Source organism: Prionailurus viverrinus, chromosome E1, assembly GCF_022837055.1.
Source record: "Prionailurus viverrinus isolate Anna chromosome E1, UM_Priviv_1.0, whole genome shotgun sequence".
NCBI lineage: Eukaryota > Metazoa > Chordata > Mammalia > Carnivora > Felidae > Prionailurus > Prionailurus viverrinus.
This window is the reverse complement of record NC_062574.1, coordinates 9,514,089-9,541,294: the sequence shown is the minus strand read 5'-3', so window position 1 is coordinate 9,541,294 and position 27,206 is coordinate 9,514,089. Positions and strand designations below refer to the sequence as shown.

Here is a 27,206-nt window from a genome sequence, read left to right as displayed (position 1 = left end):
CCCTGGCCAGGAACTTGCTCTCAGTCCACCATATCCACCTGGGTCAGCCAGAAAGAATTGCTCACCCTCACATCTTAGCAAACTCTCCCAAGCACGCCAGCAGCTGAGAGATTTCCAGACTCTTTCATCAAAATCGCAATTAACCGGAAAGGAGCGGCGCCTGGGTGGCTCAGTTGGTTGAGCGTCCGACTTCGGCTCAGATCATGAGCTCACAGTTTGTGAGTTTGAGCCCCACGTCGGTCTCTGGGCTGACAGCTCAGAGCCCGGAGCCTCCTTTGGATTCTGTGTCTCTTTCTCTCTCTGCCCCTTCCCTACTCATGCTCTGTCATTCTCTCTCCTCTCTCAAAAAAATAAATAAAACATTCAAAAAAAATTTTAAGGACCTTGCTAATAATTTTATTTATTTATTTTTAATTAACATCCAAATTAGTTAGCATATAGTGCAACAATGATTTCAGGAGTAGATTCCTTAATGTCCCTTACCCATTTAGCCCATCCCCCCTCCCACAACCCCTCCAGTAACCCTCTGTTTGTTCTCCATACTTAAGAGTCTCTTATGTTTTGTCCCCCTCCCTGTTTTTATATTATTTTTGCTTCCCTTAAAGTCTTAAAGTGTCTTAAAGTCCTCTTATGAGTGAAGTTGTATGATATTTGTCTTCGGCTAATTTCACTCTTCTTTTTGATTGTCGAGTAATACTCCATTATATATATGTATATATATGTGTATATATATATATATATATATGTATATATATATACCACATCTTCTTTATGCATTCATCCATCAACAGACATCTGGGCTCTTTCCATACTTTGGCTATTGTTGATAGTGCTGCTATAAACATTGGGGTGCATGTGCCCCTTCGAAACAGCATACCTGTATCCCTTGGGTAAATACCTAGTAGTGCAATTGCTAGCTGGTAGGGTAGTTTTATTTTTAGTTTTTTGAGGAACCTCCATACTGTTTTCCAGAGTGGCTGCACCAGTTTGCATTCCCACCAGCAAGAGAGAACCTCTTTTTCCGCATTCTCGCCAACATCTGTTATTGCCTGAGTTATTCATGTTAGCCATTCTGACAAGTGTGAGGTGGTATTTCATTGTGGTTTTGATTTATATTTCCCTGATGATAAGTGATGTGGAGCATCTTTTCATGTGTCAGTTGGCCATCTGGATGTCTTCTTTGGAGAAGTATCTATTCATGTCTTTTGCCCATTTCTTCACTGGATTATTATTTTTTTGGGTGTTGAGTTTGATAAGTTCTTTATAGATTTTGAATACTAACTCTCTATCTGATATGTCATTTGCATATATCTTCTCCCATTCTGTTGGTTGCCATTTAGTTTTGCTGATTGTTTCCTTCTCTGTGCAAAAGATTTTATTTTGATGAGGTCCCAGTAGTTCATTTTTGCTTTTGTTTCCCTTGCCCCTGGAGACGTGTTGAGTGAGAAGTTGCTGCAGCCAAGATCAAAGAGGTTTTTGCCTGCTTTCTCCTCGAGGATTTTGATGGCTTCCTGTCTTACATTGAGGTCTTTCATCCATTTTCAGTTTATTTTTGTGTATGGTGTAAGAAAGTGGTCCAGGTTCATTCTTCTGCACGTCGTTGTCCAGTTTTCCCATCACTTGCCGAAGAGACTGTCTTCATTCCATTGGATATTCTTCCCTGCTTTGTCAAAGATTAGTTGGCCATACGTTTGTGGGTCCATTTCTGGGTTCTCTATTGTGTTCCATTGATCTGAGTGTCTGTTTTTGTGCCAGGACCTTGCTAATAATTAAAGAAACTTCCTATGAACTCTAAACTCAATAACTTAATTACCATTCCCTGTGGGCCCGGACAGATCTGGACCTGGAGAAAGGAAAAAGCAGCAAAGGAACTGCTATTTAGAATACCTGTGTATTGCTGAAGCAAATCCGTCACACGTTCCCGTTTGCGTCCGATGGGGAATGTGATTCCGGGAGTTCTTGAAACGTAAAGATTGACTCTTCTCTGAGACTTGATTTCTACTTTCATATTGGTTGTGAATTACATAATGTGATTTCCCAGGGAGAAAGGTTGGTTAACAAGACGAATCCGGAGCCTTGACAATAGAGGTGGTCTGTTACCTTCCCAGCCACCTACCTGTGCAACTGCACACGGAACTCCACTGTTCTCTCCTGACCAGCTCTTTCCAACTGTGAAAGGTAGTAAATGAACCAAACTTTTCAGGGAGCTCATAGGGATAAGAAAGTAGATATAAAAGCAGCTGAGATTTTAGGAAGAATGGAGCTCTTGATAGGAGTTGTACTTATGAGTCTTTCCTTTCTGCCTATAAAATGCACAAATCTCCTTCTCTCCTTTTTAAAAACACTCCCTTGGAATGCCTGGCTGGCTCAGTCAGTCGAGTGCACAACTCTTGATTTCAGGGTCATGAGTTCAAGCCCTATGTTGGGGCTAGAGTTTACTTAAAAAAACAAAAAACAAAAAAACCCTCCCTTAATGCCATACTTCTTGTGAGTGAACACACTTTTCACCTACTCTTCACAACATGGTTCTTTTTTTTTTTTTTTAATATTTATTTATTTCTAAGACAGAGATAGAGACAGAGTGCAAGTGGGGTAGGGGCAGAGAGAGAGGGAGATACAGAATCTGAAGCAGGCTCCAGGCCCTGAGCTGTCAGCACAGAGCCTGATGCAGGGCTCGGACCCACAAGCCATGAGAACATGACCTGAGCCAAAGTCGGATGCTTAACCAACAGAGCCACCCAGACGCCCCTTCACAGCACACTTCTTAAGAGACTGATATACACATGTTCTCTCCACTTCACCTTTGACTGAAAAATTACATTTCTATAGTTTTATACCAAGAATATACTGAGAGATGCATACAAAAAGATATATAGATGCACCCAGCTGGCTCAGGTCAGATATTCTCAGGGTCATAAGTTTAAGCCCCACGTTGGATGTGGACCCTAGTTAAAAATAAAAGGGGGGGGGGGCGCCTGGGTGGCACAGTCAGTTGGGCGTCCGACTTTGGCTCAGGTCATGATCTCATGGTCTGTGAGTTCAAGCCCCGTATCCGTCTCTGTGCTGACCGCACAGAGCCTGGACCCTGCTTCAGATTCTGTCTCCCTCTCTCTCTGCCCCTCCCCTACTCATGCTCTGTCTCTCTCTCTCTCTCTCTTTCTCAAAAAAATAAATAAATAAACATTTAAATAAATAAATACATAAAAAGTTATGTTTAAGGATGCTCGGTATAGCCTTATAATAATAAAAATTGGAAACAACCTAAATAATCAATAAAGTGGAGGCTTTAAATATTATGGCGTATCTAAATCCCTAGATCCAGGATTTGGTTATGCAGCAAATGACAGAAAGCCCACAGTAACTGTGACCCAAGGAGGTGTGCCATCTGGGGCCGGGGGTGGGGGGGTGCCTCCATTCCATAAGTCCTCAGGGCCAGGGCTTCTCTTTTTCTGTTACTCTGTTGTGTGTGGCTGTCACACCCAAGCTTGCTTCGTGGGCCAAGATGGCTACAAACCCCAACCAACAGGAAGAGGGACAGGACAAAGAAAAGTGGGGCAGAGGCCATGCACCAACTGTTTCTTCAAGGAAGACCTTTTGCCAGCATGTTGACCTAAGGCGGAATTGTTAATCTGTCAGAGAAGAAAGGAACTGCCAATGTTATTACTTGGCCTCAAGCCTTGAGTTGATTAGGGTTGAACTTTGGGCAAAGAACCACTCAGGGAGTTGGTCTGAGTCACCTTGGCATCTGTGTGAAGGTTCCCAATGTCAAATTTTATATTTCCCTGCCTTGAGGGGAGGTGATCCCACCGGGATGCCTTGCTCCAGTAGGCGATTCGTACGGTATTTTTGGCGCCCCATCTGTTTCATAAAGTTGCTATCTCCCAAAGCTCTTACTTGCGTGTCGCAACCCCCAAAGGCTGGGATAGCTGCCTTCGGCTCGGCCAAATCGAGGCTACTTCCGTCAACCAGCTGGTGCTGATTAATCCCCTTAATGCAGTCCCTTGCACATGGTAGCAGCTCAGTTATTTATTGTTGTTTATTTAAATAAATTGTTCTTTCACTTGGATTATATCATATGTTGACTTTAGGTAGGGAGGCCACCACAAAGCAATAGAAAATAATAGAATACTATGTTTTTTTTTTTTTTAATGTTTATTTACTTTTGAGAGAGAGAGACAGAGACAGAGAGAGCAGAGGAGGGGCAGAGAGCAAGAGGGAGACACAGAATCCGAAGCAGGCTCCAGGCTCAGCACTGTCAGCACAGAGCCCAACGTGGGGCTTGAACTCACGCACCAAACCGCGAGATCATGACCTGAGCCAAAGTCGGACACTTAGCCGACTGAGCCACCCAGGCGCCCCTGGAATACTATATGTAATGAGGTGCTAAGAGGGGAGAAAAGTTCAATAAAGTCCCTAAATGCAAGGATGGTTTATAGTAAAGAATTGGGCTTTGCCCAAAGAGGGATCTAGCCCTTGCCCTTGGCTTCTGTGAAGTAATCAGCATCAAAGCTGACAGCAGTATCTTTAGGGTTTTGGGTTCGGACCTTTGGGCCATCCAGTGTCAGTCCACTTGGAGGCTGAGATCAACCACGTGGACAATCAATCAATCAATCACACTAAGTAATGGAACCCCAGTAATAACTCTGAGCACCAAAGCTCTGGTGAGCTTCCCTGGTTGGCCATACTCCACGTGTGTTGTCACACATCAGTGCTGGCAGAATAACGGGTCCTGGGGCACCTGGGTGGCTCAGTCGGTTGAGCAGCCGACTTCGGCTCAGGTCATGATCTCGCGGTCAGTGAGTTCCAGCCCCGAGTCGGGCTCTGTGCTGACAGCTCAGAGCCTGGAGCCTGTTTCAGATTCTGTGTCTCCCTCTCTCTGACCCTCCCTGTTCATGCTCTGTCTCTCCCTGTCTCGAAAATAAGTAAAACATTTAAAAAAAAATTTAAAAAAAGAATAACGGGTCCTGACTCCACAGGGAGAGGACAATAGATCATTCACGTTTAGAACCCTCCCAGACCCTAAGCATCTCTTCCTTTGGCTGACTTAATCCATATCCTTTCCCTGTAAAAAATTATAATTGTACGTATAAAGCTTTCACTGAGTTCTGTGAGTCCTTCTGGCAAATTATCAAACTTGAGGGTGGTTTGGGGAAACCCTGAACTTGACATTGGGGTCAGAAATGAGGGAAGTCGGGGCACCTGGCTGGCTCGGTCAGAAGAGCAGGTGACTCTTGACCTCGGGGTTGTAAGTTTGAGACCCATGTTGGGTGTAGAGATTACTTAAAAATAATTTTTTTTTTAAAATGAGGGCAATCTTGGGGGCTGTGCTCTCTAACTTTGTAGTTGGCCCCAAACTCCTTCTAGAAGATTTTGTGGAAGAGGCCTCACTGAAGCAAGGCCCTGAAGATGATGTTAGGTCTGGGAGGGTAGAGAGAAGAGCAGGGAGGAATCCCAACTTATCAGAGGCAGAGGTCAGACACTGGCATTCCACATGAAGGGAGGATTCCAGCAACATGGGAGCAGAAGGCTGTTTTCCTGACTTTGATGTCCTCATCTCTATGGGAATGCTGGTCATATTGGAGCTCCATCACAGCTCGGTAGCACAAGACATGTTGGAGAAAACATCTATATATATGTTCAGCCCTTCTTCAGGGTCACAGATCAGCAGCTACTGACTGACACCAGTCTAAAATCAATCCCAGGGGCACCTGGGTGGCTCAGTAGGTTAAGCGTCTGACTTCAGCTGAGGGCATGATCTCGCGGTTCATGAGTTTGAGCCCCACATCAGGCTCTGTGCTGACAGCTCAGAGCCTGGAGCCTGCTTCAGATTCTGTGTCTCCCTCTCTCTCTGTCCCTTCCCCCCCCCCTCAAAATTAAACATTAAAAAAAATTGGGGTACCTGGGTGGCTCAGTCCGTTAAACATCCAACTTCAGCTCAAGTCATGATCTTGTGGTCTATGAGTTCAAGCCCCACATCAGGCTCTGTGCTGACAGCTCAGATTCTGGAGCCTGCTTTGGATTCTGTGCCTTCCTTTCTCTCTGCCCCTCCCCACGCTCTCTCTTCCAAAAAATAAATAAACATTAAAAAAAATTTTTTAATCAATACCAGTTATTCCTAATGATGATGAATAATCCCTCCCTCTCTTGAGAAATGGTGAGGGAAACATTACAAAATAATAAGGGAGAAATAACACTTAACCAGTGCCTACTCGTTACCAGATCAGTGCATTCTAAGTACAAGGTACACAGCAGTGGACAAATACTGAAATACAAATGGGTCATCAGTAAATATTGGGCGCTTGGCTCAGCTCTGGAAAGGGCAGGATCCCTGGAGCCAGGCTTTGACCATCCCGATGTTATTTGCCATCCAAGACCTCTACTTTTTCCTAAAAACTACCGTCCACGATCAGTGTTTTCAGCTCACTCAGAAATTGCTTCCAGTGTGCAAGCCTAGATTTCAGAGCTGGAAAGGCACTCGGGAGGTCATCGGGTACAGCCCGGGATTACCCAGCTTTATTGCTGATGCAGCTCCCGCCTGCGTCCCGTGATGAGCAGGGAACTAGGTGTTTTGAACCACCTCCCCTCCCCCCCCCCCCCCCCCCCCCCCGCCGCCCTATGATCTATGTCTCTCCCACTTCACATTGCCCCCTGATGACACCAGACTGCTTTAATCACGTGCAGTCTCAGGGCGCCTGGGTGACTCCAGCAGTTAAATGTCCAACTCTTGATTTTGGCTCAAGTCACGATCTCGGGGTTTTTCATGAGTTCAAGCCTCACATCGGACTCTGAATTGACAGTGCAGAGGCTGCTTGGGATTCTCCTTCTCGCTCTGCCCTGCTCTTCCCTCTCTTCCCAGAGAGCTCGCGTTATCTCTGTCTCTCAAAATAAATAAATAAACTTTTAAAAATAGGTAAATTTTAAAAATCGCATGCAGTCTCTGTCCTTGAGCTCCTGGGTGGAGCTGACTGCTAACTCATGCCACATATCCCTTCCCTGAGCCAAGAATCCTGGTTGCCCAGCAGTGGCCCCCATGTCCTCCCTCCAGTGCTCCCCACTGCCCTCTGTACCCAAGCAACTAGTGGACCATTGTGTTCCGGAACATAGGGCTGGAAGAGTAGACTCCTTTACATGCTGTGAGGCAGGTGGCCAGACTGCTGCTGTCTTTGGAAGGTTTGGGGCCAGGATTGACCAGCAATCCAAAATAAATATCCATGGGGCATCTGCAGTAAGCAAGACTTTGGCAGACACTTTACGTCTTTGCTCCATACCGATGGAGACTGCACTTTCCAGGCTCCCTTCCCAACTGACTTCTTAATAGGCTTGACCAACGGGCAGTAGAGCTGGAAGACTGGAAGGCAGAAAGAAGGAAGACCAGGGTATTGCCCCCTTTTCTCCACCTTGTTTTCCATGACCCCAGCTCTTGCCATTCTATACCCCACTGTCATGGCCACCCCGTGGCTCCAGTGCTGTTGCCAATCTCTGCGTTGTTCCATTGTTCCCCATTTGGCCTCTCAGCTCTTCTTTTCAATTAGATAAGCAATCCCCTGTATTCCTTTTTTTTTTTTTTTTTAAGTTTTTAAAAAATGTGTTTATTTTGAGGGGCTCCTGGGTGGCTCATTCGGTTAAGCGTCCGACTTCAGCTCAGGTCACGATTTTACGGTTAGTGGGTTCGAGCGCCGCATCGGGCTCTGTGCTGACAGCTCGGAGCCTGGAGGCTGCTTCCATTTCTGTGTCTCCCTCTCCGCCCCTCCCCCCACTTGTGCTCTGTCTCTACCTCTGAAAAATAAATAAACATTAAAAAATACTTTTTAGAGAAAATTTATTTTGAAAGAGAGACAGCACAAACAGGGGAGGGGCAGAGAGAGAGAGAGAGAGAGAGAGAGAATCCCAAGCAGGCTCTGCACTGCCAGCACAGAGCCAGATGTGGGGCTCAAACCCATGTACCATGAGATCATGACCTGAGCCAAAATCAAGAGTTGGACACTTGACCCACTGAGCCACCCAGGCACCCCACAACTGGCAGTTTCTGTTTTCCTAGCTGAACCCTGACCATTAAATGACTCATGTAACATCTGGCCATCAGGGAACTTATAATGGGTTGGAGAATCAAGAATTTAATATACACAAAACGCTAGTAAAATGTACAGATTCCATGCATTTACTAAAAAGTCACAAAACTGTACATTTAAAATGGGTGAACTTTACATTATGTAAATTATACCTCAATTAAGTTGTTCTTAAATATCTGGGGTGGGGCAGGGGGGAGAACTATCCAGAAACAAATAAAGGAAAATGTAGGGTGAATAGATTAGACCAGTGATCTCCAAACATTTTTTACCATTATCACCTGAAAAAAGAAATGAAATCTGAGTATGCACTTCTAATATTTGTAGACTTACTTATTTAAATTATATACATGTTAAACTCTGTTAGTATATGATACCTTATAAAAATAGTTGCAAGTGTGCCTGGGTGGCTCAGTTGGTTAAGCATCTGACTCTTGATCTCCGCTCAGGTCGTGATCTCACAGTTATGAGTTCAAACCCCGAAATGGGCTCTGCACTGTCAGTGCGGAGCCTGCTCGGGATTCTGTCTCCACCTCTCTCTCTACCCCTCCCCCCAACTCGCGTCGCTCTCTCTCTTTCTCTCTCTTTCTCAAAACGAATTAACTTAAAAAAAAGACAGCTGCAAATGAGCAATTTAAATAGATTTAAAAAACATAGAAATTCTAGTAGTGATTTCTTGCTTTACCTGAGTGGATCGTCTCGTACATCTGTTCAGATGCCCGAACTCACTTTGAAACCGCTTCCCACTAAAGTAGGCAATCAACAAAGAGCCTGTAAGGGGCTTCCTGAGCAGGAGAGATGGGAGATTTCTGTTTTCTTCTTTCCTTTTCCTTTTCCTTTTCCTTTTCCTTTTCCTTTTCCTTTTTCTCTTTTTTTTTTTTTTTTTTTTTTGGAAAGGGCCTACGCTAATGCTCCAGTAGAAGCCACTACTTTGCCATTTACATATCCCTTTACAGTTTTCATGCGTTATCTTATTTGCTTTCGCAAATAAAGAGGAATCTTGAATGCCTGCCCGAGAGGAGTTTGGACCTGATCACTAAGGCACTGCTGCCATATCAGATGCACCAGATTACGGAAGGGATATTTACATCCCAAAGCCCCCCACGGATGATCAGCTTCCCACTTCCTTAGGAGCCACAGAAGGAGCCACAGAAGGAATGGTGCGGGTGTCGCCCCTGAGCCCATTCTAAGTGCAGAGCCCTCGAATAGCAGGTCCCACTTCTCTGAAGGTCAATGAAACGAGACGATGAGCTCTCCCACTCTGGGATTCATCTTTCAGCACTTAAGAATTACTGTAGCAACCATTCTCTTACTCTTTCTCTTAGACTGCTTCTTCATCCAGGTAAATATTATCCACGCACTCATTTGCCAAAACGATGCCTTGTAGGTTTATGTGGACCTCCCAGCCAGGAGCTTGTATGTAGCTGTTTTCGCTCCAAGGTGTTTTCCCCGATTCCTGTATCTCTCCAGCAGTCGTGCTCTGCAGGTCATGTTCTACGCGCCACATTCCGCTCCATTGCCAGGGAGCAAGGCTAGACTTTGACTTTGTACCGGTCCTTCCTTCTCCCTTTTCCCCTATCCGTCCCCGCACCAGCTGAGCTCTCACTGCAGGAGCATTATGAGAACCTCACGGGATGGCTGGCAGGACTGTGTTCAGAAAAGCATACAGCTGCTGTCTGTAGAAGCCACCCTAGGGGTTGGGTAGAGGTAGCCAGTGAAGCAGTGGAAATAACTGCATTATTAAGTGCTGAGGCTCCTGTCATTCTCCTGCTGAAAAACATTCAGTGACTCTCCTTTAACCACAGTCTGAAGAAGGTCAGTTAATGGTCTCTGTCCATAAAGAGGTGATAGCAGCTTGTCTGGTGGGGAAGAGAGCCTGAGTCCTCTCAGTACCATTGTGGGTGTTGCCACAGGACCTGAGCCAAAGAGAGATGAATATCTATTTATAAGACTATGCATAGGGGCACCTGACAGGCTCAGTCGCTGGAGCATGCCATTCTTGATCTTGGGGTCATGGATTCGAGCCCCACGTTGGGGGTAGAGATTATAATTAAAAATTTAAGAAGTAGAAGCACGTGGGTGGCTCAGTGGGTTAAGTGTCCAACTCTTGATTTCAGCTCAGGTCATGATCTCACGGTTCGTGAGACCAAGCCCCACGTCGGGCTCTGTGTTACCAGCTTAGGGCCTGCTTGCGATTGATTCTCTCTCTTCCTCTCTCTCTGCTCCTTCCCCCCGCGCCCCCCCCCCACCGCCCCACACAAAATAAATAAACTTTAAATAAATAAATATATATATATATGAAAATAAAGATTCAATAAATAAGTAAATGAAAAGAATATGAATAACATCCTCAAATTGAGGCCTTGGTCTCATGTTAGGTGATGCTATAGATCAATGCACAAAAAACAGACATGGGAGGAGACAGGTCTATGGCGCGGCCAAGTGGAGACACAGATAAGGTGCAGATTAATCTACAGAGACTTTTATCCTGAGGCCAGCCTCACGTGGTGCAGCCCCATTGGAGAGAAGATGTTGCTGGCTCCCTAGTGCTAAAACGTCTTTGCTTTGCAGTCAGGAAGCGTGGGTTCGATTCCAACTCTAACAATCTTGCAAGCAGTCTTCTCAACTTCCTCTGTAAAGGCTCCCTCAGCAGGTGTTCATGAGGTTAAATGAAGTAACATAGCTTCGTACTTTTTATCAAAGCGCTATTGTTACTATTCTTACATATCATTCGGCTGTGTCCACATTTGCTGTTAACCCATATGTCTCCCCAGATCGTCTCTTTGGTGTGTTTCCTCCCCTCAGCAGCGAGCACAAAGCTCCAAAAGTGTGTCGTGTGAAACTGTGCACCGATTTCTCGTTGCGTCACGCTTCTAAATCTCTCTTCCGCCGAAATCTGGATACTTAAGGGTGCTCCCCTGCCCCCATAGAATTCCTATCACAGGACTGGCACACTCCTACCAGAGCTTAGGGAGAAGTTCACACCTGATTAGAACATATGTTCAAGTTGTGCTTCTTCCTTCCTTCCTTCCTTCCAGGGATTTCCCAGATGACCCAGGTGTGCAGTGGGACACAGAGCATGTGGCTAGCACCCTCCTCCAGCACATAGAAGTGAACAGCATCAACCTGGTAAGGGGATGCCCTCCTAGAATGCAAAGCGGGGGGTCCCAGGCACACCTTGACTATGGCTGCCCTCCAAAACCACTTCAAAAAGAGTTCCCCCCCCCACCCGGCTCTCTTTTCAACCTTCAGAGTAACAAACACACCTTTTGTGAGACCACGGAACCAAATTATCAGGCTCAGATAGAGGCAGAGGTTTTCTTTCCAAACTGTGTCCTCCTTAACCATCCCCACCCCAAACTCTGTCCCGCCCCTAAACACCCAGGGCCCCTGGAGCCTGTGCCATGTGTGACGCGTCGTGCAGAATTTCGCCTTTCACGAAGCATTGTCACGTTTAGAGGGCCGTTCTAACTCTAAGAGATAAATGTTGTTACAGTTGTACAGTTGTACAGTTGTTACATTTGACATGGAGGAAACTCGCGTTCCCAGAGGCCGAGCAGCTTGCCCAAGCTCAGCAGGTGGAAGCCACTAGGATCTTAGACCTCAATTTCTCACTCCAGAAAAGCACACGGGTAAATTCACATGCCCTACATGGAGGACATTTTGGTCACAGACAGGGCAGTGATGGAGATTCACACTTCCCTGCCGAGATGAACAAGTGTGGGGGCCCCCGTCTCAGTTCCACCAGGATTGCCTGGACTGGCTGTCGCCAGTGTTTGATGTTAAGGCTTTTCAGAAGGCTTACTGTCCACTTGTAAGATAATAATAATAATAATCCCTCACGGGTTAATGCCTAAAATCCTACCACTTAAAGCCCTAATCTTTTGGTTTAAGTTTTGATGAGTCCCGCTGGCACACAAACACGTTAGGCTTTTATCAATGCTGAATTCACTGAGTAAACTGATTCATTAGACTTTTTTTTTCCATGTTTATTTATTTTTGAGAGAGAGAGCGAGAATCAGCATGAATGGAGAAGGGGCAGACAGACAGGGGGACACAGAGAGACAGCCTGCTCAAGCTGGCTCTGAGCTGTCAGCACAGAGCCCAACATGGGACTCGAACCCACGAACCGTGAGATCATGACCTGAGCCGAAGTCAGACACTTAAACAACTGAGCCACCCAGGCGCCCCATGACTTATTAGACCTTCCTTATTTATTTATTTATGTATTTATTTAGAGAGTGATACCAAAGGGAGGGGCAGAGAGAGAGAGAGAGAGAGAGGGAGAGAGAGAATCCCAAGAATACCAACCACGCTCTGGGCTGTCAACACAGAACTCGATGCGGGCGGGGCTCGAACTCACGAACCATGAGATTGTGACCTGAACAGAGACCAAGAGTTGGACGCTCGACTGACTGACCCACCCAGGTGCGCCCTATTAGACCTTTCCTAAGAACAGATTTTCATTGACGTATTGGTCAGATCATTTTCCTTTCTTTTCGTTTTTTTTTGGGGGGGGCATATTTCATGTAGCATTTTCTTTCTTTTGTCGGAGGGGCGGTCACATCTATCTATCTATCTATCTATCTATCTATTTATTTATTTATATTGAAGACCATCTTGTTTCCTCATGACACAAAACACAAATGAAACTTAGTCCACAGAGGCCAAAAGGGGCACCTGAGTGGCTCACTGTGATTCACATAAAGGCCGAGACGCAGGTGACGGGACTCTTCATCTTGCTCTGTGCGCTGCCTTCTTTCTCCTGGCTGGAAAAATGGCCACCAACAGCTCGCAGCACCACTCTTCCTAGCTTTTCCTTCCGGGAGGGTCTGAGTGTGAAAGCTGGAGGGAAGGGTCCACGGGCCTCGGAGTCAAATGCCAGCCCCGCTGACTGGGCTTGCCTGGGTTCTCTTGGCCATCCCACCCCAGCCCACGCAGGCAGAACGTGGGCTCCACAGCCCTGAACGGGAGACAGAACCGGTCTTCAGAGCCTGAAGTAACACAGTGAGGTCCATGAAGTGCTCTGCAATCCCCCTTGGGACCCCGTTTCCCCACAGTTGTGGCTTCCCCAGGACCTGTCCCCAAACACTCTCACAACTGCTGGTTTCCCCAGGAACTTCGCTTGTGAGATCAACTCCCATCTTTCTGAACTTGGCCCTCCTTGGTCTGGCCCTCAAGTACTGCACGCTGGTGGACAGGATTGGTCCTTGCTGAGGGGCCAGACCACGTTCGAGCTGGCCACAGCTCTGAGCACCCAGGGAGGGGTCTCAGAGCACAGATAGTTCTGCGTGCCATTCTGGCTCTCAGAACAGTCTCCTGAGTTTGGGTCCTAGAAAACTGATTTGCGATCCAGGCCCACCTCAAAGCCTCCTCCTCCAAGAAGCCTTCCCTGACTTCTTCAGCCCTCTTTCAGATTCCCACAGTATTTGATGTGTATCCTGCGAATTGCTGTTTATTCTTTGAAGTACAGACTGTGTCTTGAAACTAGGCTGGAAGGTCCATGGTGGCAAGGACTACACATGACACCTTTTTTTAAAAAAAAATTTTTTTTAATGTTTATTTATTTTTGAGGGAGAGAGACAGAACGTGATCGGGGGAGGGGCAGAGAGAGAGGGAGACATAGAATCTGAAGCAGGCTCCAGGCTCCGAGCTGTCAGCACAGACCCTGACGCGGGGCTCGAACCCACGAACCTTGAGATCATGACCTGAGCCGAAGTCGGATGCTTAACCAACAGAGCCACCCGGGTGCCCCCGTGACACCTTTTATATCCCCAAGAACAAGAATAGACCCCACACGGGGCTCGTCCTCAAACTGCCACCACCGTCAACTGCCACCTGGTGACCTGGAGCTCTTTCCTGTTGTCTGAGGTGCTCACCTTCATTCCAGTGAGTGAGGGGCCTTCACTGTCAGGACAACCCTGAGTTGATTTAATTTCCATACACAAGAAAACTGGTTTAAAAGAGCTCTTTAGGGGCCCGTGGGTGGCTCACTTGATTGAGCGTCTCCAAACTTCTTTGGACTCTCTGCCTCCCTCTCTCTCTCTCTGCCCTTCCCCCACTTCTGTGCACATGTGTGTGCTCTCTCTCTCTCTCTCTCTCTCTTTCTCTCAAAAATAAATATTAAAAAAATAAAATAACACTAAAACAGCTCTTTAACACACCTTGCTGTTAATAAGGAAACTCTCAGGGCCCCTGGGTGGCTCAGTCGGTTGAGCGTCTGACTTCGGCTCAGGCCATGATCTCACAGTTTGTGGGTTCGAGCCCCGCATCGGGTTCTGTGCTGACAGCTTAGAGGCAGGAGCCTGCTTCGAATTCTGTGTCTCCCTCTCTCTCTGCTCTCCCCCACTCATGTTCTGTCTGTCTCTCCCTTTCAAAAATAAATAAAAACATTAAAAATTTAAATAAATAAATAAGGAAACTCTCAAGCTGTCACAGTGCAGTCAGGAACAATTTCCCTGGCCTGCACTAATACATCAGCGGAGTATAAGGCCATGCTAACACCATCGCCAGTATGGACATGAAGGGCCATAATCACGACTCAGCCCCCACGATGCAGTGAAATGTACCTTCCCACCCCCATAGGCCCTGCAGGGCCAGGGGCGAGGAGTTAGCAGTGAACAGGTGAGAAGTCACTCGATGGCAGGATCAGAGGGCCCAGGTGCCCCCTCCGGACCGGAAGTATTGGCTGGACCTGGGAAGATAGAGTCTCACCTGGGCTGTGCTGGGATGATACCAAAAGTTCTCCTCTGTCCAAACCAAAAGCTGGCTCTGCAGTGGTGAGCACAGTGTGATGGAAGGAAACCGTGTACTATCTGGTCCCGGCTCCGCTGCCCGGACAGGGCCTTGAAAAGCATTATAATGCTGCCCTTTATATAAAACAGTGTAGGGGGTTGGTAGTGTCTTTGGGTAACAAGCAGGCAAGGTCCTGGGCCCAACCCCTATCTCAACCTTTCATCCAACAAATATTTACTGACCACCTACTATGTGATATTCACTACTGGCTGTGAACTTCGAGATAGCAGTGAACCAAACATACCTAGTCCCTGCTCCCTCAGGGCGCCATGACACTTGGGACCACAGCATTGTTTGTTATGGTCGACTGTCCTCTGCACTGTACATGCTTAGCAGCACCCCTGGCCTCTCCTCACTGACAGCCCACCTCTCTACCCAGTGGCAACACCCGTCACTCATCACAGCAAATGTATCTCCAGACGTTGCCAGATGTCCCTGGGGCAACACTGCTCCCCGTTGAGAACCACCATCTTTGAGAAAAGAGCAGCCCCACTGTTACCTCCTGTTGATTGGGGTCTGAGCAAGATTTCATCTAAACAAAGATCTCTGCAAGTAAGGGGGGAAAAGTGGATGGAGTTCTAGAAGGAGCTACAGGTGTCTGGGGTGCCTGGGTGGCTCAGTCAGTTGAGGGTCCGATTTCAGCTCAGGTCATGATCTCACGGTTCATGGGTTCCAGCCCCATGTCTTTGCGCTGACAGCACAGAGCCTACTTCGGATTATGTCTCCCTCTCTGTGCCCCTTTGCTCATGTTCTCTCTCAAAAATAAATAAACATTAAAAAAATTTTAAAAGAAAAAGAAAAAAGGGGTGCTTGGGTGACTCGGTTGACTATCCAACTTCAGCTCAGGTCATGATCTCGCAGTCCGTGGGTTCAAGCCCCGCATCGGGCTCTGTGCTGACAGCTCAGAGCCTAGAGCCTGCTTCAGATTCTGTGCCTCCCTCTCTCTCTCTGCCCCTCCTCCACTCTACTCTGTCTCTCTCCATCTCTCAAAAATGAATAAATGTTAAAAAAAAAAAAAAGATGATACAGAGGCAGTCCATGAGCAAAAAACTTCTACGATTTTAACCCCGATGCATGGTAGACATTGCCCCTCAAAGCCTCTGTGCCCTCAGTATGGCACAAGGAAAAGAAGCCAAAAGATTCAGGCAGCGTCTACATGCACAAGAGTTCACACAGCAGCCGGCCAAGAAAACTGTGTTCAAAAACAGCCAGGAAGATAAGAGACAGAGATACCCTGAACTCAGGTTCCTATCATGGCTGAATTCCACTCTGCTCCACTGGCCTGGAACAAGATTAAACAGTAAAACCCACAACAGTAAAACCCAAAACAGTCTCCACACAACTGGCCAAAGCAATGGTTACACACCACCGATCTGCTCCGAAGTGAGTTCAGGTGTCCTCGCGATTGTAAACGTTCCAGGGGTCTGTGCGCTCCCTTTCATCCCAAGGGAATGGGGACGGCTACTTTGAAATGGAGTCAGAGAGAGCATTCAGACAGTCATGAGTGAACACCCTGTATTTCTCTACAGGTGGTGACTTTCGACGCAGGGGGAGTGAGTGGTCACAGCAACCACGTTGCTCTGTATGCGGCCGTGAGGTAGGACTCTCCACGTGTTGGAGGTGGGAGAGGGTCTTTTCCTTTGCTCAGGGTGGATAGATGGTTTCTAAAAAAGTTTTTTAAATATTTATTTATTCTTTGAGAGAGAGAGAGAGAGAAAGAAAGAGCACGAGCAGGGGAGGGGCAGAGAGAGAGGGAGACACAGAATCGGAAACAGGTTCCAGGCTCTGAGCTGTCAGCACAGAGCCCGATGCGGGGCTCGAACCCACAAACCGTGAGATCATAACCTGAGCTGAAGTCAGACGCTTAACCGCCTGAGCCTCCCAGGTGTCCCAAGATGGATGGTTTCTAAAGTGCTTCCCCACTCGCTGTCTGGGCCCCGTGAAAGTGACCACTGAGTTATAGAGAGCCACTCTTGTCCACGTTGCTCACGACATCTTACCACATTCTCTTGTGAGAAATCACTCCTAAGTTGACTTATTGTTTCGTCTCCTTAACACCTAAGGTGTTTTTCCCCCACGGAAAAATGGGGTAACATTTTATTTCTCTCTTTGCTCTGGCCACAGAGAGCTTTAGGGCCAAATTCGTGACCCCTCGGAGCACATGTGGGAGACTTTCAGGGCTGAGTTCTGTGAATCGGTGTGCCTCTTGGCTTCGTCTTCTTTTTCCTCCTAATTTATTTTGTTTTCTCCTGTTGTGCGTTCTGTACACTATTTCAAATCTACCAAATAGGTGTCTGCATTTTACTGATAAAAAAAAATTGCACCTCAAAGACATTTGAGGGACTTACAGAGGCTCGTACAAGCATGTACCATGTTTCCTACCCTCTAGAGAAGTGCTTCTCCTGGGCGTCATGAGTGGCGGAGCGGTGGACCTGGCTTAGCCACTGAGGAAAGGAAGGGGCACCTTGAAGTGAAGCATTTACTTTATAACTTTCTTCTAAACACGCCTGATGTTCTTAGACCAGAGCAGTGAAATATGTAAAGCTAGAAATGATCTCACCTATCCTTAAGTCCAACCACCTCATTTTTCAATTTCAAAAGAGAAAAACTTGGAAGAATCCTTTGTGGTTCCCTTCATCTCTAATGGGCGAAGCTTGGACCAGGGCACTTCATAACCATTGGTCAGCCCCCAGATTGTCTGGGGTAAGGTGCCCACCCTGATCCCTTTAGCTGTAGCCAGAGGTATGGAATCCCAGAAACCTCTTTGGTGATTGATGTAAAAGCAACTACCTAGAAACCTACAGAAGGATCACAGGATATGGCAGGCCCTAATACTGTTGGGGAGGAAGAAATTTTCCCCTGTCCAAGGTTCTTCTAGCTAGACTAAGAATTAAATTTCCATGAGACCATTAATAGGAAAAAATCAAATTTAATGTTGTCATACGGAGAATCTACACAAATATGAAATTCCAAAGATGGTCAGGCAACCTGAAGCTTATATGTCATCCTCAGCTCAGGAGGAGGGCGGGAGTCTGGAGGTACAAAGAAGAGGAAGAACATTAGCAGGAAGGTGAGAGGAGATGTTTGGAAACAAAGGATTCCCTGTTACGCAGATAAGATTTTTAGGTAAAAAGCAATCTCTTTGACTAATTCTCTTCCTGGTACAGACCCCCTTTCCAGAGCAAATTTAGGTGGTTGAGGGGGATATAAAGCGGTTTTCCTCAATTTGCTGGGTTTTGATTGCTTTTGACTCAAAATAATCTACATGCCATTGTGGCCCAAGTTGGAGAGGCTTGCCTTTGACCTCTACACTCTGAAGGCTCTTCCTGCAAAGGAATTATTGCTCCCTTTCACTCCTGTCCTTTCTTCTTCCAGGACCCTGCATTCAGAAGGGAAGTTACCTAAAGGTAAGTTGTCCCTTTTGCCAAAGTCTGCTGGTTACTATCCCTCTAAAAAAAACTTATTGGACAAAAAAGTGTAAATATATGGAAAACTGCCACAGGCCAAGCGAAGGTGGGGCCCGGGAGGCTGGACCACACTCTTTCTGACCCAGTTCAGTGTGTCTGTCAGTGTGGGTCCTCCAGCTTTAAAAGCAGGTTGTATCCATTGGGAAGTGCCCTGCCAGCCAGGCAGCCTCTGGGTGGGAGGGGAGGCCAGATGGGTTAGAAAACCAGAACCAATAGGAGATACAAATATGAAAGAAACTTATTATAAGGATTTGGCTCATGCAAGTACAGAGGCTGAGAAGTCCCACAGTCTAGCATCTCTGCAAGCTGGGGGCCCAGGAACCTGGGGGTCAGTTAGTGGGGTCCAAAGGCCTGAGAAGCAGGAGGGCCAATGGTGTAAATCCCAGGCCAAGGGCAGGTGATGACCCATGTCCTAGCTTAATGGGCAGAAAAGAAGAAATTCTCCCTTCATCCACCTTTCCTTCTATTGAGGCCCTCAATGGATTGGATCATGTCCACCCTCATTGGGGAGGGCAGTCTGCCTTCCTGAGGCCACCGATTTGAATGCTAATCTCATCCGAAAAAACCCTCCCAGGCACACCCAGAAATAATGTACAGCCCAATATCTGGGTACCCTGTGACCCAGTGAAGTTGACACATAAAATTAACCATGACACTGGGCCTTGGGCCTTGGCCGCTCATCTGTCTAGCTTTCTCACCAGGTGGGTCTTTTTCACCTCCAGTGTTCTTTCGGTCTGTCTGTCTGAAGTCACATCCCAGCCCCAAATTACTTGTCAATGGCTGATGGGCGCTTGATGGGTTCATCTGTTTGAGTTAGAAGGTGTTTGACCCCACTTGACCATTCACTGTGTGACACTGATGCTTAACCTCTCTGAGCCAGTTTCTGCTCTGTCAGTGGGAGTAATATACATCCCTCAGGAGTGTTATAAAGATGAAGCAAATGAAAACGTAAGTAGAGTTCAGAGAGCTCAGCCCTCTGAATGGGCTGAGCTTACCAAGCTGTGAGGGCTTTAGAATGGGACTGTAGTTTATTCGATCCTCACATCAATGCTGTGAGACAGGCTCCCACACTGTCAATGCCATTTTACAGATGAGAAAACTGAGGCTCAGAGAGCTGAAGGGACTTCCCTAAATCTGTCGGGTCTTGAGTGCCAGAGCAGGAACTAGGTCTCTTACCTCCCAATACAGAAATTCCGGTCTTCATCGCTTTTCCCTTGGCCTTGATGTAGCCAGTTCCCAACCTCTAGCAACCAACCTTATCTTGCTAAGGCATGTAGCAAGTAGAGGACATCCAGCCAGGTGTTCTGTGACCCTGTCACTCTTCCTGTCTGTGAAGATGATGGGCAAAACACAGCTTTGGTGCTACAGAGTCATCTGGCAACTCCATGGCCACGGTCCTGCCCTGCCCTGAGCCCCAAGGGAGAGGTAGGGTGCTCAGGGGGAATCTGCCTGGAAGCAACAAGACTCTTCACTTCTCCCCTCTCCCCTCCCCCCAACCAGGGTGTTCCGTGCTCACACTTCAGTCAGTGAATGTGTTACGCAAGTATATCTCCCTCCTGGACCTGCCCTTTACTCTGCTTCAGACCCGGGATGTCCTCTTCGTGCTCACCAGCAAAGAAGTGGCACAGGCCAAGGTGAGGATTGTGAATTCCTGGACTCCTCCCTCTGGATCTGTGTCCCAGACCCCCTGGCTCCTCATGACCCCTAACTGAAGACTTTCCACAGCAGTTCAGCACCTGAGTGTTAGGACTATCTAGCTAGACCTTGGCAGTCATAGATTTTCAAGGAGTTCCACCTTTTCTTTTCTTTTCTTTTCTCTTTTTAAAGATTTTTTTAAATCTTTTTGAAATGTTCACTTATTTTGAGAGAGAGTGAGTGTGTGTACACATGGGAGAGAGAGAGAGAGTGTGAGCAGGGAGAGGGACAAAAAGAGAGGAGAGAGAGAATCCCAAGCCGGCTCCATGATGTCTGTGCAGAGCCTGACTCGGGGCTCGATCTCACAAACTGCAAAATTATAACCTGAGCCGAAATCAAGAGTCAGACACTTAACCAACTGAACCACCCAGGAGCCCTAAAGATTTTATGTTTAAGTAATCTCTACGCCCAACATGGGGCTCCAACTTACAACCTTGAGATCAAGAGTCACATACTCCACCTCCTGAGTCAGCCAGGCACCCCCACCCTTTTTTCTGATTATAAAAATAACACACGCTTTTTTAAAAGTAAATAACAATACATGCTTATTGTAGAAAATCTAGAAATACATAAAAGCATCAAGAAGAAAATAAAAATAATTAATAAAAATTACCCACAGTGCCACCACTCAACGGTAATTATTGTTAACGTATGTCCTCTATATAAAGAATATTATATAAACATATATTTTTAATTTTTTTTTTAAGTTTATTTATTTGTTTGAAGGGGAGAGAGACAGAGCATGAGCGGAGGAAGAGCAGAGAGAGAGGGAGACACAGAATCCGAAGCAGGCTCCAGGCTCCGAGCTGTCAGCACAGAGCCCGACGCGGGGCTCGAACTCACAAACTGCGAGATCATGACCTGAGCTGCAGTTGGATGCTTAACTGACTGGGCCACCTAGGCACCCCTTTTTTATTAATTTTTTTAATGTTTACTTATTTTTGAGAGAGAGAGAACATGAACAGGGGAGGGGCAGAGAGAGAGAGGGAGACAGAGAATGTGAAGCAGGCTCTGAGCTGTCAGCGCAGAGCCTGATGCAGGGCTTGTACCCATGAACTGTGAGACCCTGACCTGAGCTGAAGTTGGACATTTAACTGACTGAGCCACCGAGGTGTCCATATGTATATATATATATATATATATATATATTTTTTTTTTAATGAGATCACACAGTGCCTACTATTTAAAACCTGTTCTAATATTATGCCTCTTTTCTTCTATGTCCTTATGTATTTGAATTGCAATGGGTGCCTGCGTTCCCTTGTGTGGATGTACCACACAGCTTGAGTCTAAGGAATTGAGACCTGCCGGGAGCCTCTGTGAAGGAGCCAATGTAAAGAGCCAGTAGGATAGACCGCCAGAGGCCTAGGTGTCTATGGAGGAAATGACAGGCCCAGTAAGGCCCTCGTAGCGAAAACCCTTAGCTGGCGGTAGGGCAGGTGATTCTAAGAACCATGGAGTTAGGGAGCAGGCAGTTAAGGAGGATTGCTCAGTTTGTCTACAGGCGTGACCCCCAGCTGACTTCAGTCCACCAGAAAGAGAAGAGTAGCAATGAGCAGAACTGAGAGAACTCAAGATAATGATTTCTTTTTGCCGCTTAGTTTTCTTTTCCTTTTTTTTTTTTTAATTTTTTTTAATGTTTGTTTATTTTTGAGGGGCGCCTGGGTGGCACAGTCGGTTAAGCGTCCGACTTCAGCCAGGTCACGATCTCGCAGTCCGTGAGTTCGAGCCCCGCGTCGGGCTCTGGGCTGATGGCTCAGAGCCTGGAGCCTGTTTCCGATTCTGTGTCTCCCTGTCTCTCTGCCCCTCCCCCGTTCATGCCCTGTCTCTCTCTGTCCCAAAAATAAATAAACGTTGAAAAAAAAAAATTTAATGTTTGTTTATTTTTGAGAGAGAGAGAGAGACAGAGTGCGAGCAAAGATTAATGACCTATCAAATAAACAAGGGAGAACACATATTTCCGTTTCGTGTTGCCTGTTCAACATCTGGCAAAGTGCCTTTGGTAGGTATCCATGTTTATTAACATGGGGAGGGTCAGAGAGAGAGGGGGACACAGAATCTGAAGCAGACTTCAGACTCCGGAGTTGCCAGCGTAGAGCCCAATGTGGGCTCGAACTCACGAGCTGTGAGATCATGACCTGAGCTGAAGTCAGACGCTCAACCGACTGAGCCACCAGGCACCCCTGACACTTTTTTTTTTTTTTAATTTCTCGGCCCTTTTTTTTTTCCATTTTCAGTCTTTTAAAATACTACACTTCAATACTATTAATTTTCCTTGAAGTATTCCTTTAGCTGCACCCGACAAGTTCTGATATGTGCTTTTTCTCCCGCCATTCAGTTATAAGTAATTTATAGTTCCCATTGTGAGTTCCTCTTTAATACATGAAGTGTTTAAGGGCGTATTTTAGAGTTTAAAATGCATATGTGTGATTAGATACAGTAGACCGTCATTATTCTCAAGTTCCACATTTGCAAATGTGCCTACGTGCTAAAATTTACTTGTAACCCCAGAATTAATACTCCTGGTGCTTTTGCGGTCATTTGTGGACATGCGTATTTGCAAGGCAGTGAAAAGTTTTAAGTCACCACCAATGCACACATACAGGTTCCCAACTGTTGAACAAGGTGACCCTCTGCCGTCTCATTTCAGCTCTCCTACTGTAAACAAGTATCCTTTCCCAGTATATTTAGTGTCGCATTGTTCTCATTTTTGTTTTGTTGGTGCCTTTGTGGTTTAAAACGTCTTCTAAATATAGCATCAAAGTGCTGCCTAATGAGGCTAAGGGCGCGAAAGCTGTGATGTATCTTACAGAGAAAGTACGTGTGTTAGATAAGCTTCATTCATGTATGAGTTATAGCCCCATTAGTTGTGAATTCAGTATTAATGAATTGATAACATAATATTGAATAAGGTGCCTTCAAAAAAACACAGATAAAACAAGGTTATGTGTTGGAGCGCCTGGGTGGCTCAGTCAGTTGAGCGTCCAACTCTTGATTTCGGCTCAGGTCATGATCCCAGGGTCATGGGATCTAGCCCTGCATCGCTTGGGATTTTCTATCTCTGCCCCTCTCCCCTGCTCGTGCTCTCTCTCTCTTTCTCTTTCTCTCTCTCTCTCAAAAAACAAATCAAAACAGGGGCGCCTGGGTGGCGCAGTCGGTTAAGCGTCCGACTTCAGCCAGGTCACGATCTCGCGGTCCGGGAGTTCGAGCCCCGCGTCAGGCTCTGGGCTGATGGCTCAGAGCCTGGAGCCTGTTTCCGATTCTGTGTCTCCCTCTCTCTCTGCCCCTCCCCCGTTCATGCTCTGTCTCTCTCTGTCCCAAAAATAAATAAACGTTGAAAAAAAAATAAAAAAAAAACAAAAACAAATCAAAACAAAACAAAACAAAAACGAAAACAAAAAACAAGGTTATGTGTTGATGAGTTGATGAAAATGTTGTGACCAGAGGCTCTCAGGAACAATGATTCAGTATTGACTAAATCAAGTGTCTGCAGTAACTTTATAGAACATAACTACCATAACAAGAATCAAGATATAGCCTTTTTATTGTTGACTTATAATTGAATTGCTTTCTGGTCATTACATGTGGCCTGTGTAATACTGGTTTTTAAAGACTTATTGAGAGTTCTTCAATGAATGACCTACTTTATGATCACTTTTTGTAAATGTTAACTTGTTTACCTAAAAAGTTTGTGTGTGCTCTATGCTTTGCATTTCAGACTCTAGATCTTACCAGTAGATCAAGCTTAGTACTTATGTTGGTCACCACTTGTGTATTCTAACTACTTTTTTTAACTTTTTGATCTACTACTACTTTTTTGATCTACTACTTTGATACAAGTATGTTGAGATCTCTTCCCCTGAGTTTGCATTTGTCCATTTGTCTTTGTTTTTGCTTTATGTGTGTCTTGTGCACAAAAAGATCAAGGTCATTGTATCTTAGCAAACTATTCCTTTTATTATCCTATGTCTCACATTATTAATGGTTTTGTCTTAAATTCTGTTTTAATCTTAACATTGCTATGATAGCTTTCTTTGGACTTGCATCTACATGGTTCATCTTTTTTAATACCTTTTTTTTTTTCTTTAAGTAGGCTCCATGCCCAGTGTGGGGCTTTTTAATACCTTTATTTTTATTTTTAACCACTTGTAATTTTTAGGTGTGTCTTCTGTAAGCAGCATATAGTTGTATTTTTTTCTTAATCCTTCTACGAAATATCTTGTTTCTTTTATTGAGGTGTAGTTGACATTTGTTTCTAATGTACCACATAGTGATTCAACAAGTCTATACCTTATGCTGCGCTCAGTACAAGTGTGCTATGAAAGCAAGTGGGTATATTTGGTTTATTTCTATTTGTAACTATTGATCTATTTGGACTTTTTTCTACTATCTTATTTTGTGTTTTCTGTTTAACGTTATCCCCCGGCCCCCACCACCCTTTTCCTGCCTTCTGTTGGATCGGTCAAATTTTCCATGGTCCCTCTCCCTGCTTTCTCCCCCTCTGTTTTGGAAGCTATAGATGGTGTTTCTGTGGTTAGCCCTAAAACTGTAATATCATTCATAACCATAAAATTCAAAGCAATCCGTATTTGTCCTCCCTGCCACCCAACTTTAGCAGGTTTTAATTGCTCATTGATCAACTCTGCCCCACTCTGTTACTGTACCTTATGATATCATTGCTGATACCTACTAGATTGCTGGCCCTTCCCTGTTTCTTGTATCCCACACGTTACCTCTGGGTTCACTTTTGCTGATGCCTGTTCTTCAGCATTTTTTAGTGAGGGTCTAAAGAAGGCAACTTCTCTTAGCCTTTGAGTGTTTGCATGTCGCCTTCTGAATGAAGTTAGCTGGAAATAAAGGTTTAGTTTGAGTTATAGGCCCTCTGCAAAGGTGTTTGAAGATGTAACTCCCATCCTTATCCTTTGGCAACGGGAACCTGCTGTCATTGTAATCTTATTAGTCATGTACAGTTAATCTCCTTTATGTTAATGTTTCAGGTTATCTTTGTGTTTCTGGGTTCCACAGTCTTATTACAGTAGGTCTAGGGTAGATTTGCTCATTTCTTCTGCCTTGTACTCTCAACCTGGGGACCTCTATCTGTTGGCAGTTCTCAAAACTCCTCACCTATTTTCTCTTTAAACAGCACTTGGGTGAAGTTCCCTCCGTTCTCTTCCTGGATTCCTACTGAATGCATATTGAGGACTCTCAATCTTTTTTCTTTTAAGTTTATTTATTTAAGTAATCTCCACACCCAAAATGGGGCTCAAACTCACAACCCCGAGATCAAGAGCTATGTGCTGCTCTGACTGAGCCAGCCAGCTGTCCCTTGAGGACTCATTATTATTTTTTAAAAATATTTATTTCTGAGAGCATGATATTTTTGAGAGAGAGCATGAGTGGGGGAGGGAGACACAGAATCTGAAGCAGGCTCCAGGCTCTGAACTGTCAGCACAGAGCCCGACGCAGGGCTTGAACCCACAAACCATGAGAGTATGATTAGAGCCAAAGTCAGATGCTTAACCGCTTAACCAAATGAGCCACCCAGGCGCCCCCCTTGAGGACTTTAAAAAAAAATTTTTTTTTAATGTTTATTTTTGAAGGAGGGAGAGAAAAGGAGCATGAGCAGGGGAAGAGCAGAGAGAGAGGGAGACACAGAATCCGAAGCAGGCTCCAGGCTCTGAGCTGCCAGCACAGAGTCTGACGTGGGGCTCGAACTCACAAACCGCGAGATCATGACCCAAGCCAATGTTGGCTGCTCAACCAACGGAGCCACCCAGGTGCCCCCCACCTTGAGGACTTTTAATCTATGCTTTGTGTCTCCTAATTGTTCTTTCACATTTGTTCTCTATTTCAATTTTGTTTTCATTTCTAAAATACCTAATTTTTTATTTTACGACCACCTATTGTTTCACTTCTATTTTTTTTAATTTCATAATTTCTTATTCTTTTTTTTATTGAGAGAATGCATGTGCATGAAAGTGGGGAAGGGGCAGAGGGAGAAGAAGGGAGAGAGGAGAAAGAGAGAGAGAGAAGAGAGAATCCCAAGCAGGCTCCATGCTCAGCACGGAGTCCGACGAGGGACTTAGTCTCACAACTGTGAGATCATGACCTGAGCTGAAATCAAGTGAGACGCCTAACCGACCGAGCCACCGGGTGTCCCGATAATTTAGTCTTTAAGCTGGTTTTCCTCCCACTTAGCTCTTTGAATGTCCAAAATGTAATCAGTCTTTGACAAATTGTTCTATGAAACTATCTTCATCTAAAATATATTCATGGTCTAGTTGCTAATTTGATTACATCTCTTTCTTTGCATCACGTTACGTCATGTCTCCAGGAATTCTGATTTGGAAACTAGGGGCTAGGTGGTTGACTTGGGGGATGTTACTCCCCTCTTCCTCTGTGCTCTCCCTCCTCATCTAGAGAGTTTGCAATTGCTTGAAGGCCAGAATCAGGTCGTCACTGGCAGTTCCAGTCACAGAGCCAGCGGGTAACTGTTCAGTGCTGGTCTCAAAGCATTCAGCTTGCTCTCAAAGCAGTCGGCGGCATTTTTCCCCCCAACCTCTTATCTGACGAGGGAGCCCCTGCCCGCTCCAGCAGAGTCCCGGCAGTGAGACCAGAAGCAGAACTCCCAGCCACCACTTTGCTCTGAGCCCTTGAGCCAGTAATCCTCTGCTTTGGCCTCTCACACCTCTGTCCACATTCTTTAAGTTCATGGTGCTCTTGGTGTTAGTTTTGACCCATCCGTGTCTCTTTGCATTTTCCTCTGTCATCGCTATGTGTTTGGAACAGGAAGCATGAATTTACTGCTTCCTCTTGACCAGGTCAGAACACCTGAATTATGTTGAGGATGAGAAAATTAAAAGTAAATACAGGGCACCTGGCTGGTCAGTAGAGCATGCGACTCTTGATCTCGGGTTCGTGAGATCAAACCCCATGTCGTGGGTAGAGTTTACTAGGAAGGAAAGGAAAAAGGAAAAAGGAAATAGAATTACCATATGATCCAGCAATCCCACTTCTGGGTTTATATCTAAAAGAATCGAAAGCAGGGTCTCGAAGAGATATTTCCACATGTTCATTGTAGCATTATACGCAATAGCCAACAGGTAGAAGCAGGCCCAAATGTCCATGGCATTTGAATGGATTAAGAAATCTACACACTTATGATGGGATATTGTTCAGGCTT

At 45.8% G+C, this 27,206-nt stretch overlaps 1 protein-coding gene across 2 annotated transcripts in view; it reads left to right on the top strand.

Moving 5' to 3' along the window:
• The window catches only part of PIGL (phosphatidylinositol glycan anchor biosynthesis class L), an 81,889-nt gene that overhangs the window by 47,919 nt on the left and 6,764 nt on the right, over nucleotides 1–27,206 (top strand). For both annotated transcript variants that reach the window (XR_007146916.1, XM_047833025.1), the window contains exons 3-6: nucleotides 11,105–11,195; nucleotides 16,391–16,458; nucleotides 18,237–18,268; nucleotides 19,829–19,962. Coding sequence is in view for 1 of the 2 variants with exons in the window: in XM_047833025.1 (XP_047688981.1) it covers nucleotides 11,105–11,195; nucleotides 16,391–16,458; nucleotides 18,237–18,268; nucleotides 19,829–19,962 (325 nt within the window). In the remaining variant the exon portion in view is untranslated. The remainder of the gene's footprint in view (nucleotides 1–11,104; nucleotides 11,196–16,390; nucleotides 16,459–18,236; nucleotides 18,269–19,828; nucleotides 19,963–27,206) is intronic.